At 29.2% G+C, this 16,570-nt stretch overlaps 2 protein-coding genes across 8 annotated transcripts; both read right to left on the bottom strand.

Annotated features, from left to right (window-relative positions):
• Nucleotides 1–349: 349 nt before the first annotated feature.
• LOC122633798 (dynein axonemal intermediate chain 2-like) lies at nt 350–9,715 on the bottom strand. 4 transcript variants are annotated; one of them, XM_043822164.1, is made up of 11 exons: nt 9,275–9,715; nt 9,034–9,195; nt 8,680–8,938; nt 8,352–8,605; nt 8,109–8,268; nt 7,833–8,025; nt 7,617–7,752; nt 7,398–7,544; nt 7,101–7,316; nt 6,839–6,896; nt 6,130–6,268 (listed from the first exon to the last, which is right to left on the bottom strand). In XM_043822164.1, the coding sequence occupies exons 1-11, from the start codon at nt 9,344–9,346 to the stop codon at nt 6,261–6,263; spliced, it is 1,665 nt and encodes a 554-aa protein (XP_043678099.1). In that variant the 5' UTR covers nt 9,347–9,715; the 3' UTR covers nt 6,130–6,260. The 4 variants fall into 4 exon arrangements, with proteins under 4 accessions (XP_043678095.1, XP_043678096.1, XP_043678099.1 ...); XM_043822163.1 differs by lacking the exon at nt 6,130–6,268 and having other exon boundaries at nt 6,455–6,896; XM_043822160.1 differs by lacking the exons at nt 7,101–7,316; nt 7,398–7,544; nt 7,617–7,752; ... (4 more) ...; nt 9,034–9,195; nt 9,275–9,715 and adding exons at nt 350–727; nt 1,155–2,915; nt 2,988–3,436; ... (1 more) ...; nt 3,770–4,123; nt 4,182–4,327 and having other exon boundaries at nt 4,417–6,268.
• Nucleotides 9,716–11,806: 2,091 nt separating this feature from the next.
• Nucleotides 11,807–16,492, bottom strand: LOC122633802 (protein disulfide-isomerase). Of its 4 annotated transcripts, XR_006328196.1 has the most exons (10): nt 15,394–15,562; nt 15,100–15,294; nt 14,402–14,733; nt 14,190–14,327; nt 13,851–14,081; nt 13,386–13,757; nt 13,154–13,282; nt 12,993–13,079; nt 12,738–12,907; nt 11,807–12,645 (listed from the first exon to the last, which is right to left on the bottom strand). XR_006328196.1 is itself a non-coding variant. In XM_043822177.1 (9 exons), the coding sequence occupies exons 2-9, from the start codon at nt 15,245–15,247 to the stop codon at nt 12,857–12,859; spliced, it is 1,488 nt and encodes a 495-aa protein (XP_043678112.1). In that variant the 5' UTR covers nt 15,248–15,294; nt 16,380–16,492; the 3' UTR covers nt 11,807–12,856. The 4 variants fall into 4 exon arrangements, 3 of the variants coding, with proteins under 3 accessions (XP_043678112.1, XP_043678111.1, XP_043678110.1); XM_043822177.1 differs by lacking the exon at nt 15,394–15,562 and adding an exon at nt 16,380–16,492 and having other exon boundaries at nt 11,807–12,907; XM_043822176.1 differs by lacking the exon at nt 15,394–15,562 and adding an exon at nt 16,376–16,436 and having other exon boundaries at nt 11,807–12,907.
• Nucleotides 16,493–16,570: the final 78 nt, after the last annotated feature.

Here is a 16,570-nt window from a genome sequence, read left to right as displayed (position 1 = left end):
GATTAAACCTTCGTCTTTAAAATGAGACCTTCTTCATTAAAATCGGTCAAGAATTACACTTGTTTTCATTATCAGCATAAATCATAAAACCAGGCGAGACGAATAACCTTAATAGCAGATGTGCATTCAGCGGTAGGTGTGGGCAAAATATGAACTACATAAACAATATATGAATCTACTTTACCAACGTTATAAATATACGATTTAGATTACCGACGTTATTTTTACCAACGTATAATTAGAATTTACCGACATCTATAGAGTATTAAATATAAAGGGAACTATGAACTTTTCTAATATTTTTAAATATTTCAGAAACTAAAACCTATTAGCGTGTATGGTAGAACACATCTCTTTATTTTTACCTCAGAATGATCTGTCCAAAAATCATTAAAATGCCTAAATGATTTACCATAACTTCTCTGGATGGATATTGCGTGATGAACAGCCTTAATAATTTAATAGTATTATCTAAATTGTGTAATTATAAAGAGCGAGCACTTAAATTTCAAATTATCTATTATTATAAATAATATGCACAAAATATTTAATATTATAAATAATTCATTTGTCACATTGCTCTTATCGTAAATTTATCATTTTTTTTTCGATAAATTTTAACCAATTGAATCTAAATGTTTCATTCCTGTTAAACAATGTGAATGTCGATTGTGTAGATAATTAAATGACATTAATTTAAGTCATTTGGTGTAACCTCATCAGAATTCTGAAAAATAATTAATTATGAAATTAATTTTTATATTATCAGAAGAGTTTGTGTGTGTGTGTATATATGTGTGTGTGTAACATTCCATTTCTTTCTTTTCACCTTTTAATCCGTTAATGCACTATCTGGTAAAGCACCGAGTAAGATCATTAGAAATATATAAATAAATTGCAGAATATTAAAGATCACAGTAATAAACATGAGATAAAGGTTAAATATAAATAAAAATGGAAAGAATATTAAAGTAATGCTTACGATTGCCAAACCTCTTAGTACATTACACATTTTGGATTTTTCTTAGAAACTTTTTCATTTTAATCACACACATTTGTTATCTTTTATATCTTATATATATGTGTGGGTGTGTGTATATGTGTGTGTGTGTGTGTGTGTATAAAATACGTATAAAAATGTATAACTGGTATACCTGTACTGATTCATTGATCTCTTCAATATCCATCAAATTAATCCCACTAATTAAAGATATTAATAATATATATAGTCCCATGGAAATATTTATGAAATTTGTAAGGAATATCATATACAAATATAAAATATATAAAACCGGTAAAATGGTTAGGTTAATAAAAAATTTTGCTATCGTTTGAAACAATCGCATTTTTCGTAAAAAGAAGATACCGCAAATTTACACTAAATATTTAAAGACCATGAGATATAGCAAACTGTAACAAAAGCTGTTGATAAAATATGTGCCAATAATTAAGAAAATACCCTGAGTGGAAAATCTGTAAAAATTGAATTTATCACTTATTTTATGTGACATTGATCTATATTATAGTAACGTGGAACCATTCAAAAAAAAATATATATCTTAAGTTATTTTCATTGTCACCAACCAATATATCTTTGCAAACTATATAATTAAATATATATATATTCGAAAATTCCTTTTTAAGATACAAACTTTTTTTTTCTTGATTTAGAAATAAGAATCTCGTTTTCTAAAGTGAATGTAGCATTACTTGGCAGTGAACTATCACTTTCTAACATTTTTACAAAATTCTTGTCGCCGTTATTTATAGATCTGTCATTAGCTGAAGTTTTCACAGAATTCGAATCTTTATTTTGTTCTAACTCTGCTTTCTCTACAACGTAAGTACCCGCACTTTCTGATGAACTAGAAGAAGTGATCTTTAATTCGTGAACTTCTTGCGAAATCACAAAATCCGAAGGACTAAAATGATCATCAGACATTTCTTTACGAAAAACTCGACTCCTTCTAGAATCCACTGCACCGTCAGAAAAAGTCTTCGATGTATTTTCTCGAACGATTTTACTCCTTCTCGAATCCTTTGCACTCTTCGATCTCCTATCATTAAAATCTGATTCATTTTCTTTCAAAACGTGGAACGTTTTCATTTCGATCGTTTCTTTTCCATCATAACTCATAGAACTTGATTCAATATACGAACTAGAATGATCTACGTTCGAATTCTTCAATGAAGATAATTTTCTCAACTTGATTTTCTCTTTCTTCTTATCATCCTGATTAAAACTCATCGAGAATTTATTCTTATCTTTGTCTTGATCTTTAAAAAGAAAATTCTGGCCAGATTCAAGATCATTCGATGATCTAGACGTATTCGAAAGTATCCTGTCGATCTTCTCGATGATATTATATAAACGACTGGTGCTACGACTTTTCAATTGCTCTTCGGTTTCCTTCAGTCGTCGCAATTTTAATTTCGCACTCTCATACTTTCCATTTTCTTCATCTTGAAAAATATTCACAATAGTCGAATTACGACTTCGAGCAGATCGGAAACTATTTAATTCTCCTTCATTTAATAATTCCTGTCGTCTACTACTCGACATTGATCTTGATCTTTCTTTAATAGAAACATTCGGAAGATTCAAACTGAAATCAACCCTATAATCACCATTTTCTCTTTCAGTTTCCATCATCATCGATAAACCTATGTTCTTCCCTGTCGAATTCTTTTCGAACTTTAAAATTCTAACTTGAGAAGGACTACCAAAACTTGAGAATGCTAATACATGATCGTATGGATGGTAATCAACGCAAGTTACTGCTCTGAAGGTTCGTTCGATCGTATATCTTGCTAAATATCTACCAGTTTCTAAATTCCACACATTCAAAGTCGAATCTTCTCCGCCACAAAAGATCAAACTACCGCAAGGCGAGATACAAGCTGTAGATTGTATTCTATGATATAATTAGAATTAATTAATTCATTATTTTAACATCTTTAGAATCAAAAAGAGAAGAAAGGAATACCTTTGATTTTTCAAACCATCATACTTTTGTAATACTACACCAGCAGCAAGATCTATCATTCGTAGACCATTGTCTCTCGAATGAACGAGCAATCTTGATTCGAGGGGATGTAAAATAATTGCATTTATCGTGATGTTCTCTATTTCGCGAATATTTATCTTCTTCGATAGATACCATTCTTTTTTAGAAGACATTCTACGATTTTTTTTCACTGACCATAATATTATCGTACCAACGCTGTCAGCTGTAAGAAGATTATCATTTTTTTGAAAGCATAAAGAATTAACAAATCCCTCGTGTGTCTCTAATTCTTGACTCAGCTCGTAATTCTTCGATTTTAAATCTCTCGTCCATATTCTTGCAATACGATCGTAACATCCTGTAACTACTATCGACATGTTTCTGCGATTGAATTTACCACAGTAAACGTAGGAAGGATGAGGCAACATCTGAGAAAAATTTCATGAAATTTTGGAATTTATATGATAAAAATATCACGGAAGAAAAATATCTCTCTCTTTCTCTCTCTCTCTCTCTCTCTCTTTCTCTCTGTTAACTCACTCGAATATGTTGTACAATTTTATTACGAACGTCCCATATACGAGCAGTTTGATCCGATGAAACAGAAAGTAGATAATGATCATCGGGTGACCAGTTCAATGAATATACGAATGTCTTGTGTCCAGAAAATCGAACGTGAACTTTATTAGACTCGATCTAAAATTCAATCAATATTATAAGAAATTCCTTGCAATTAATAAATCATACACGCTGGGTTATACCTCATATACTATTATAGGATAATCATATTCTTCAGAAAAAACGCAAGCTAGATATTTGCCATCGTTATTAAAAGCAAGAAAGAAACACCCATTTTCACTAATCTCAGTTTCAAAATATTTCTCATTTGGTATTTTACAAGATTGAGCAGCTAATCTTGTCCATCTTGGTAAATTAATTAATTCTGATGACTGCACTGATAATTTATGAGATTCATTTCCAATATCTAAAATATCGTCAAAAGAGAGCTGCTGATAGAGTACTGGTTCTAATTTCGGTGGATTCATAGATGTAACAGTGACGTAAAGACTGCTTGGATATTTGTCTCTTTTGTTCGATTTCCACCAATTGTAAACCTGTTAAAAAGATTGCATGGAAGATTTCAAACGAATAAATATATTTATTCTTTCTTACTTCACATTTTCTTGAACCAAAGTTCCTTGTACTCTTCTGAGGTCTGTATAACTGCAATCTAATTTTTTTATCAACGTGCATCGCGTTATTCGTTCCAACGGGTTTCAAAAATGCCCAAGCTATTTTATACCAACATCCTTCGTTACCTGTTCGTCGGAATATCAATAAAATAAATTCGATTATTATAAAAAATAATTGATTTCAAAATTGAACATGATCAAATCAAGAAACTTGCCAAACCTATCGTAGTTGAAGCTAGCTTCAGCAAAGCTCAAAAGATCAACAATTTCGAAAAAAAGAATAACTTGTTCATTTCCAATCTTCATGACCGTTTTAAAATCATGTTCAAAAATAAGTTCTTCTTCCCAAATAGGTATCATTGATCTATTCTCCTTGAAATCAAATTTTCCAGTAATCATTGGCTGCAGGTATGAACTTTCGCTGTCATTTTTATTTTTTAAATAATTACCAGTCTCTGCATCGACAATATGTACTTTAACCATAGGATGTTTAGTCACATAATCGGTCTCAAGCATATCAGCTTTGTGAATCATAATTAAGATATACTTTATCGATTCACTTTTTTTCTTTTTTTTCTTTTTCTTTTTCGAATCCTCCTGGTTGACTAAATGACGAATTTCTTCTTTAGATTGACAATCTTTCTTTTTTTTATTTTCAGATGAAGTTTTATTAGTCCATATTCTCGATGACGATTCTTCTTCTTCTTCTTCTTCTTCTTTCTCGTTCGTTGAAAAACTTTCTCGGCTCGAATATTTCGTAATTTTTTTCTGTCTTTTTAATACCTCACGATCATCATTAATTAATTCATCTTCGGATACTGTGTATCGATCATTTGATATTTCTTCGAAACTATTCGACAAATTCGAGCGAAGAGAATTTTTTCTTCGTCTTCTGGACAAATGTGACATTTTCTTCATCGACGACGAAGATAAATTAGCATCGGAATCTTCGGTATTTTCTAGAGTCGACGTTGTTTCCTGTTTTCTCGGTGAAGTTCTCTTAGAAAAATGAGTTCTCGAATCTCGAGAAGAGGAAGGTGTATCTGTTCGATCACTCATTCTTCTCATCTCAATTCTCGTATCATCTCTAACATGATCTTTCTCAATTCTCAAAACTTCTTCGTTCTCCGATATAAATGCTTCATTCTCAAAAGCAAAACGTGAATTTTGTTTGTTCGTCGAGGATGATCTTGGAGCTGGTACCGGTATCCTTGACCTTTCTAAAGTCTTTGAAATCTTCTCATTAATCGATGAAGAATCCAGAGTTTCTGGTAAACGAATAACGCTAGTGTCTTTGGACCAGCGTTTCCTTGGTGGCTTTTGTAAATTCGTAACTTCGTTTATCACAGGACGTACTGTCTCCCATTGTTTCCTACGACGTGGTTTATCTTCTAATAAATTTCTCGAAGATCTAGATGATAGAATAGGCGTTGAAGTTATTTCTTCCTCGTTGCCCTCGAATTTTTCAATCGAATCTATGACAAAATTATCCTTCGTTGCAACTTTAATTTTTTTCTTTGATTCCTCTTGAAGATTACTACCTAAAGATAAATCTTCTAACTCTGATACTTCGATGGACTTGGAGTCAAAAGTTTCAACCTTATTTTTTAATGATTTCTTCGATATTGTTTCTTCGCAACGTTGATGAACGTCCACAACGACATCGACGGATTTTAAATTGTTCGATCTTGCTAATTTTTTTCTATTAGCAACGAAGGGAGAAGAGTTTGTTCTTTCTTTCATATCAGATTCGTTGCTCATAGAATTTGTCAGAGAATCGTTTAAATCATCTCCTTTTGAACTTAGCAACATTTTACGATCAGTAGTTTCAAATGCTTGTATGGTTCTCTTCTTCTCTGGTTTTTTTCTTTTAACAACTGTCCACTGACCTTCCATTTCACTTTCTGATTTACTTACATTTCGATCAGACGTCCAGTCAGAATTATGTACTAAACGTGTCTTCTCTTTCTCTGACATCGTAAAACTTTTTTAATTCTTTTTTTTATTCGAATTGTTTACAATAAAATACACTTATTCACCGATTCTTCATCTCGTTAAATTATGTATCTAAAAAGTATTATTATAAATCATTATCTTTATCACAATTAAAATATATATATTTTATAAACATTAACTGGTCTTACAATTAAAATTTAGATTAATTTTCTTATTACTAATCTATTTCTTGTTATTCTTAGAATATTGAATTTTTTTTGAAGATTTAAGGATGGAATATACATTTTTCTTTCAATATTTTCGAAAATTGTAGAACTTTATTTACAATATTATTTTTATTTGGTAATAAACATTTTAAATGGTTAACACTTTGACAGGCGACACACCAACTACATGGCCTACAAGAACTTCACTCACGTTTATCCATACTACGCACGGAACGTGAATAGATCGATAAACAGCAGGTGTTTGCTACTTGTGTGTGGAAACCCGTATTGATTATAATGCACTTATAATTCACCTATTTTTCTGACATCAAATCAACTTCAATTGAATTAAAAAAATTCATTCGTAGGAAAGTACGATTAAACACAATAGATTTTTTCCTTTCTATATTTATTAATCACATAATTGTAAATAGATTACGGTAATTACTCTAATTTGCTTAGATAACTGTATTACCGTTTATGTTATTATTGTTTAGTTCAACGTCATTTTCTGCGGATCGCCTCGTTTTTTCCTAAAAAAAAATATTAATAAATATTTGTACAAATGTATCTCTTCTTAAAAAGTAGTATTTTTTAACTATGAAGATAAATAAAACTTCGAATTTTACGTTACGTCATATATAAGTTCATATAAAAAAAATGTAATAAAAAATATGTATGTAAAAAAAATATGTAATAAAATGATAAAGAGTTTAAATAAAATATAAAATTCTTACTGCTTCTGTAATATTTATATAATCTTGTTCACATTGTTCTATCAAAGCATCTTTCGAACTTAGAACATTCTGTTTCGAATCCTCACGATTATTACTTTTCGAAGGATCATTCATGATTTCTGAATCAACGTTAACGCGAAGAGATTTCATTTTTAATCGTATTTCTCTATTCTTTGCTTCGATCACTTTTTCTCTACGTGTTTCTCTATCCAATAGCTACAAAAAAAAATAAATAAATAAATTTATATGTAATAAAATAATTTGAAAATCAATCTTCAATATAAAAATATACTTTACTGCTGTTAATAACAATTTATCATTTTTATGATTGATCTTTAGTGCTTCCGATAATTCGAGTAAATATATTATACCATTTCTACTAGCAACAGTAACTAATTGTCCTTGTTCATGAGGTCTTACACAAGTAAGAGCTTCGTCGCATACCTTATAATTCAATATTTATTAAAATTTATTATTATTAAAAAAAAAACAAATAAATGAACAAAAAGGCGTAACCTTTATACTAAGAACCGGAGTGTCCTGCTGTATAAGTAAATCCCATACATCCAAAGTTCCATCAATTTTGATCAAGAAAAAAACAGAAAATCTTGTTGCGCTCCACGAACCACCCATTAAAAATTGTCGATGACCTCTAATGAAATAATCGATCGAGATAACGTAATTTTATAATTATTATATTTATTATATAAATATAGCAAATATCATACTTACGGAGTCCAAGCAATACAAGATTCTCTGCAATCTTCGGACCATATTCTAGCTGTCCAATCACCAATAGTTAAAAAATTTTTAATGAATGTAGGATTCCTCTCTAGGCCTATTACTGGGCCATATTGAACTTTAAATCTAACTGCTAGTTTTTCACTCGGTGTTTTTCCTTTACGATTTCCAGATATTACCATACCTTAAAACAACAGGATTAAATATAATTAAGATAATTTATTAAATGATTAATAAATTAAGATTGTATGATTAATAAAAAATAACCATTTTCTAGACCACACATAAATCGTGAACTCATAGAAGGTTCAAATTGTAACGCGGATATGCCAGTTGCCTGATCAACATTTTGATTTTCTGTTTTCTCTAAATCTATTACCAAAGTTTCAGTAGGAATTTTCATTTTTCTTGTATCCCACCATTTGATCTATAATATAGAAAAAAACATAAAAATCAGTAATTTAATTTAATAATATAATTACATATATATTTTTTTACAAGATATTAAACCTGTCCATCTTTTGAAGAACTAAAGAATTCTGTTCCAGTTTTAGAGTTTATCCACAAAACATTATCACATGGATCTCTATGACTTTGATTAACTAAACTGATTTCATTAGGTTCAGATCCTCTTCTTATATCCCAAAATGCTACTTGTCCAGTCATTAAACCACCAACTAAGACATTATTATCTTTAGAACTATATTCTAAAGTTAAAATCGGGCAAAACGGCTTTAAAGTCATGAATGGACTGCCTGGATTCTCTGCAAAGAAAAATAATCATTTTATTCCCCTCTTATTTGTGTATAGTTTAATATTAATATAAATAATCACAAACCTATGTCCCAAATGTATGATGTAGTACTGAAATTCATTATATTTTTAAAATCAGTATTACAATAACTTGCTGCAAAACGAGTTCCTTGATCAGGTGACCAGGAAACATGTGTTATCTGACGTTTCATTGGTAAAGGATCACGATATACATTTACGGTACGGGAAAATGTCCTTTGTATCAATGATGTTGCTTCTATATCATTGAAATATTGTTCATAAATATCACATACATTATTTTGTAAAATGCAATGTTCCATTGCCTGAAAAATAAAAAAGAAAAAGATGCAAAATGTAAAAAATTAATTTTTTTTTAATCTTATTTATTTTTTAGTGATCTTATAATCATCATAATTACAGGTAGTAACTGCAACATAGTATGAATATATAGTTCATCCTTTTCTATCTTCCGTCTATATCTAACAGTTTGTTCCACCTCTTTCATATTAATATCTTTTGGCCAACCACCCTCATAATGGTACATTCCATTATTTCTATATGTTACAGTATTTGTGTTTACCTATAAATAATTATTCGCTTAGTTATTATTTTTATTTATTTATAAACATCTATCAATATATATACACATATATATATACCTCATGAGCAGCAAATACTTTGCTGTACTGAGTGCTTCGTGTAACAGAATTTATTTTAATATTATTATGCATTAGTGCTGTGTTTGATTGAATATCTAGATTAATATTATTAAATTCTAAAAAATTATATAGAGTAACAAATAGTTTTCTTGCTGAAATTAAACTGATTATCACTTATTAATAATAAAATAAAAATGATTTTCACCGTGATTACTTCTTTTTATTTATATTTTATTTATAAAAAAAATATTTAACTCGATAAAAAAAATATACTTGTCAAAATGTTAAATTATAATTGCATAAAAAAAAAAGCTCGTGAATACTATTCACACAGTATGTATAAACATATCTGTTAAATCAATCATATTACTTGATTCATGGTTGCCTTAGCAACTCTCTGAGAATCTAATACTATGTTAAAGATAACTTATCTACATTTGATAAAACTATTCTTCTGTTCTAACTAAAACTGGATTTTCTGGATTTAAACCTTGACTTAAAATATCGATCATTTTATATATCTGTAAATACATATCATCTGTTGGCTTTAAAAAATGCATCATTTTAGGTATTACATCTTTTAACAAAATTTCTATTATTGTGTTAACATATTTTGTATGCTGAAACTCTTGCAGAATTTCATAAAGTGATAACAATTGTGCAGCATCATTATAACGTATGCAGCATACTTTAGACATTCCTGAAATTATTAATTTCGATCATAGGATTTATTAATAAAAATAAATGACAATTCTTATTGTACCTTGGAAATCCTTAATACACATATTATTCCAAATTCCATTTGACATCCATCCTGCAATTTCAGAATATTTAAATCTCGTTTCAAGAGTCTTCATATTTTCATTAGGGCTTATATCAAACTTTTTTATTTTATATATTTTATAAATAGATTCTAATCTTTTGTCAAGTTCCTCAATTTTATCTATGTGAATCATACCATTATATACATTTCCTAATACAGAAAAAGATTCCATAGCAATGCTTACAATATTATTTTCTTCTTCAGAATAATTTGTTTTATTTTCATTCTGAAAGAGAAATAAAATAATTGTCCATAATATAAATTTAATATATTATACTCACCATTTTTCCAAATTCTTTTAAGAATCCTGCTGCTGCTGTTTGATGTTGCAAATAATTTATAGATTCCTGTGCATGTTCAAAATTTACATATGAGTGATACATTCTAAGCACTTTCAAAATCTCTTTTGGAATATCAAACTTATCAAGAGCATCTACTATGTCCATTGATAGAATTTCTTCAGTAAATTGCGTAACATTTTCTCCATGTAATGGACAGTCTTTTCTATTTATGTTTGTAGATGTAGTTGACATTTTCTTAGATGATGCTAAAGAAAGTTCTTCTATTAATTTAGTTAATTCGCTTGTTGATGCTGCACAAACTTCAGATTTTTTTTTAGAATTAATAAATTTCATATTATTCTTTATTTCTTTATTTTTATTATTATCTTGAATTTTTGCTGATTGTATATTTTTGATATTTAATTTATTTGCTAAAAGAAAATTCTTTTTTCCTTTTTGTTTAATATTTCTACTTGTAGATGGTATTTGTGATGTTTTCATAGAACCTTGCTCTGATATTGCAGTCTTTGAAGTAGTTTTGATAACATTTTGTATTTTTTTCGGATTTTTATCAAATGATTTTACTTCTATTTCTACAATGGATTTTATAGTTTCATGCTTTACCGATTCATAGCATACTTTTTGTACATTTGTCTTATCTAAATCCTTCTGTTTGAAATGTTTTTCTTGCTTCGAAACATTAGATGAAAGCTTTTCTCTTAATTTTTGTGCTTGCAATATTGCTCTGCTTATCCCTTCAGAAATATCTTCATCTTGAGTTCCAGATGATATCTAATTAATTTATAAAATATAAAATAATAAAGAAAATATTTTTACCAAATGAACTAACTCATAAAATATATATTAAATTTTTACCTTATTACAAATACAATCATTCTTATCAATTTCTTTTGTAACGAAAGTTTTTGTTATCCAAGGTTTTAAAGAAAATCTTGCTTCAGCGCATTCAAATTGTAATGTATCTTTTACTGCTTCTGTGAATATCAAGGTATGACGAATGAAGTCGCTTAAAGATGATAATTCAAATTTCCGATTCATTTCTTCAACCACATTTGAACAATTCTAGTGAGAAATAAAAATAAAAATTAGTCAAAAATAAAACATTAAGATTATATATTGAATAGTACCACTCAAAGTGTTAACTACTATATATCAAATCGGTATCAATGCTAAGAATATTAATAATATATACATTAAACAACATTATATATGTATATGTGTGTAGGTGTGTGTATATATATACATATATATATATATATATATATATATAGAGAGAGAGAGAGAGAAGATATTTTTATAGTGTGTCACATTGACTAGTATAAAGACACATATGTAAACATTTATGCTTAGAAAAGATTATCGGGTATTTATGACATTTCATTTGAAAAAAAGAAGATAGACACACCATAGAATAATATTTTATATATTAAGAATAATATATAATAAAGACTTAGAGATATAATTCATTTGTTTCTTTTTCTCAATTTATATCAGATTACTATAGTTCGTTCAACGAGACGAGTCAAGAGACATAAACAAAACAGTCGTGTGGTAAGCGCGATAGATGCACGAGACTTCAGCTATTGGCTGGCGAACGGTAGTCAATTGTTGAATTCAGGAGCGAATTTATATAGGACATTGTTAGGGCTTACTTCGACTTCCCACTCGAAAATGATTAAACTATCTGAATACGTTCCTGACCCAATAATATCCTCATCACGTATATTTACTTATATACATGACTCATCTCGTTAAATGGGCTATAGCTCCCTAGTTTTCAGTCCATTGAATTTAGGAAAACATCAAAATCGCTGCCTACACTAGAGTTCAAGACAATCAAGTTAATGATTGATGTAAATGCTGTAATGGAAATGTAATATGTATGAGTCGTTGCCTCTAATATCGTGATTGTGCAATGTTCTTACTGTATTAGTTTGAAAAATACAGTCCATTGCAATAAGTTATCTTATATAAAAATAAAAATTGGCTTAGGTGTACCAAACTTAGCTTCATGATTATTTACGTATCCTGTTTTCACACTCATTGATATCACGACAACGGAAGCAGGCACAATCTGAAAACATTGCAGTTTTCAGGGGTTACTGACTCATAATAAGATTAGTATATAAAACGTATAAGTTAACATCTGTCTTTGTATGAGTTAATATCGAAGTAAAGATTTTAAAAAATGATCATAATAAACACTTCGTGCCACTCACAACGATACTAGACTTATTTCAAGAACCCTGAAATGCAATTTTTTCCTTAATAATTAATTGTACAGTACGACGCCTTGATTTAGAAATATAAAACTTAAATATAATAAATGAAGATGCACCATTTAAAAAGATCTTTGTATAAACGAATGTTTGTTTAAGAGGAAATCGTGGAATTCATTGATTGGATGCAGGAAATAGAAGGGACAATAGTAATTTTATTCCATTTGATTATGTGCGCCTATAATTCGTCTTTTCTTGGCACATCGTCATCTTCATCTTCTTCCTGAACCTACAATAAATATATAGTAATATATAAATGATAGTAAAACTGCAGAAAAATATTATTTTACATTTATGTTTTTTCGCACACAGACCTCTTTTGCAGCTTGATCATATACGCCACCAGATTCAATGAATTTAGCTAATTCCGTGAGTGTCCTCTCGCCGTTGTAATCGACAGCCTAGAATGATATAAAGAATACTAAACCTGCAACTTTCTATTTTTTGCAATGAATAAATAAAAATAAAAATATACCTCATTTGTTCCTTTTTTGTAAAGGGTAATAGTCGGATAATTGATAATCTTTATATCTTCCAATTCATTCACAGTAGCATCCATTTTTGCTATCACTACAGATTCACTATCTTTATATTTCTTTCCTAACTATAAAAACAGATTTCTTATATTTAATAAAATCTTATAAATAACCATATATATATATTTATGGAGAAAAATATGTATTACCAATATATGTATCAATACATACTTCTTCATAAATAGGTGCAAGCTGTTGGCAATGTCCACACCAAGGAGCATAAAATTCAACTAAAACGTCTTTTTCTTTATTAAATGCAACTTCATAGAAGTTAGTACCAACAAGAACTTTAACAGGATGTTTATCCCAATCTTTAGGCAAATCCTCAGTAAGTAAATGTCTCTTCAACTTGCCTTCTATGAAAGCATTTACAAATTCTAAAACATTTTCACTGCTTATTTCTGGATTTTCAGGCTTGTACTTTATCATATCTCCTTCTAATTTAATAAGACGCATAACAGGAACATCTTTATTCTTTATGCCAAAGTATTCTAAGATTCGCTCATGATCAGCTTCATCCGAATCAATAGTTACGAACAAAACCTAAGTACATATAAAAATTATATATTTTTAATAATAATATATTTAAATGCTTGTATATTTGTAAATAAATTATTTTTAGTTTCTTATCTTTACCTGTCCACGGAATTTCTTTGCAGGCTCTTCAATTTTTTTAACTAATTTGTCAAAACTACGATCTTTTTTGCTTAGAAAAACTAAAAGGTGACTCTTAATGTCACCACCAAATATCTTTTGAGCTGTATCTTGGTTGAAATCAACAATTAAAGGTAATGAATATACACTGATAAAGTTTTGAATATTCTTGAAGGTAGGTTCTTCTGTAAATTTAGTCTTGCCTTCATCAAACTAAAACAATAATAAATTATATAACGAATATTTAAAATACTCATATACACATATACACTCAAACACACACGCGCGCGCGCGCGCGCACACATATATATGATATATTACCTTCTTAAACAATATAATAGTACCGTCTTCTGCTTCATATTCTTTTAATACTTCATCAGCATTGGAGATACCAAATGTGTAATGATCAACTGCATTTCCAACTTCCAAGAATACCTTAGCAGCTTCAGATTCTAAATCCTTAATATAATATAAAATGATAAATGTAGTGTATATTACAGATAACTATCTAAATAAAAAAGTATAATTTAAACCTTGAAGAATCCAATTATTGTAACTTCATGTTCATCAATAAAAGCTTTAGCTTTTTCTACAGAAGGTAAATCTTTAGCAACAGGTCCTGTTTTTTTAACAAGCCAATTTACAATATCATCTGCTAAACGTCCACCATTGTATTCAATAGCAATCCCTTTACGGAAAAACTTAAGAGTGGGATATCCCCTCACACCATGTTTCTCTGCTAATTCAGTTTCTACAGTCGCATCAACTTTAGCTAACTTAATTTCAGAACCTGAATCAGCCAATTGCTTAGCTGCTTTTACATATTCAGGTGCCAATGCCTTACAATGTCCACACCATGGTGCATCTAAGCAATAATGCAAAAATATTGAATCATTGCACAATACTTTTTAAATATTTTTTCTATGCAAAGAACTAAAATAGATTTCACATAATTAAACGAGTGGGATTGTCGAATATAAATATTCAAATATAAACAGATGTTATAATACTATCAATTAAGATTACGAATAAATGACCAATAAAATTACCGTTAAACGGTACGCGAGTGATGACGTGTAAAGATCAAACATCTGGTCCTATTTCCGAAACACGTTTCAACATAATTAAATAATGAGTAATAAAATAAAAGAAGCAACAGGAGGCCATAGACGCAAATAATTGAGAGCGCGAAACGAAGGAAGTCGAGATAAAGAAAAAGAATAATACTCACAGAATTCGATAAGAATGAATTCATTATCCTGGATCGCTGATTCAAAATTGTCTTTGTTAATTACCAATACACCTTCATCAAAATCAATATTTGCAATAGCGTAGCTAAGACAGGTGACCGCCAAAAGTATCGCCGTAACGACATTCATCTTCGACTTTACACGTTCGACTATTACACTGGACAAGACAGCTGGAACTGCGAATGATCAAAAAAAAAAAAAAATAAGGAAAGATTCGCACTAGATAATTCGTTTTTATCAAGAACGATTCGAATAAATTATAAAGGAAGATATACTTCTAGTATATATTCGTAATAAGAAAAAGATATATGGGAAAAGACGCGTAGTGAATAAGGGACACGAAGAAGTTTGAAGAACGCGAATCAAGTGAACAGAATGGAGCCAACGCATACGATGCTGTCCGACTATAACGTTCTATGTAGTAGAATCACTGTTAACGCATGGCATCTCCTATTCATCGTGGGAGTCACTCATTGGCTGACGCCGTTGACCAAAAGTATCTCTACTAGAATGTTAAATTTAAGATTACCTAAAGTATCAAGGGTCGAGAAATAGTATGTTCTGATAATTTTATAGATTACATAACTTTTATCAATTGTTAACCTCGATACTCTAAAATAAATAGTTTATCGATATTAAAAATCAATCGAGATCATTCGTTTTCGAAGACCTTATTTTTCTTTCTTACATTTTCACAACATGATTTTTAACAAAGGACTTCTATTTTCGAAGTAAAGAACAAAAAAATCTCTTCTTAGCCATGATTCGAAAACATCATTTTAATTATATCATTTTATTTTTTATTTTTTTTATAAGATCTAACTGATTACGTTCCAATAAATATGATTGTAAAAATCATAATAAACAAGATACATTTTCTTCTATAGTTGAATATTGCCGCCATAACTATTTACTTAGCTGTATAAACAGGTGTGTGATATATTTTTGAATCGTTAAGGGAAACTATAGGATAACAGTTACATCAATTCGTCATTGTATTTCATAATATTTAATCGATGTACGGAGTTAAATAACTATATTATCGTAAAATTAAAGAAAACCTCATAATGTTTGTTATAACCTAACTGAATCGTTACAATTTTGTATATTGTACCAAATGACGTGTATATATATCTATATACATACATATATGTATATCTAATATATTTATAGATGAAATAGCCAAGTTTTAAATGTACCCTGTACTATAAAAGAATAATGAATTGAATGTCAGAAGATTTAATTATTATTACATACTTACATATATGTTGCTAAAGAGAGAATCAAACGAGAATTGTAGCATAGCCAATAACGGAACAGACAGGAAGAAATTGATAATGACTCGTGTAAAAGCGCGGTTTTCAAAATTTGAATTTAAAATTTTGAATTTTCCAAGTATAATAAATGTTTTTTTACTAATAATACTAATTAAAAATTGCACGTAAACTATAT

This window comes from Vespula pensylvanica, chromosome 13 (assembly GCF_014466175.1).
Source record: "Vespula pensylvanica isolate Volc-1 chromosome 13, ASM1446617v1, whole genome shotgun sequence".
Classification (NCBI taxonomy): domain Eukaryota; kingdom Metazoa; phylum Arthropoda; class Insecta; order Hymenoptera; family Vespidae; genus Vespula; species Vespula pensylvanica.
This window is presented reverse-complemented; position numbering and strand designations above follow the sequence as displayed.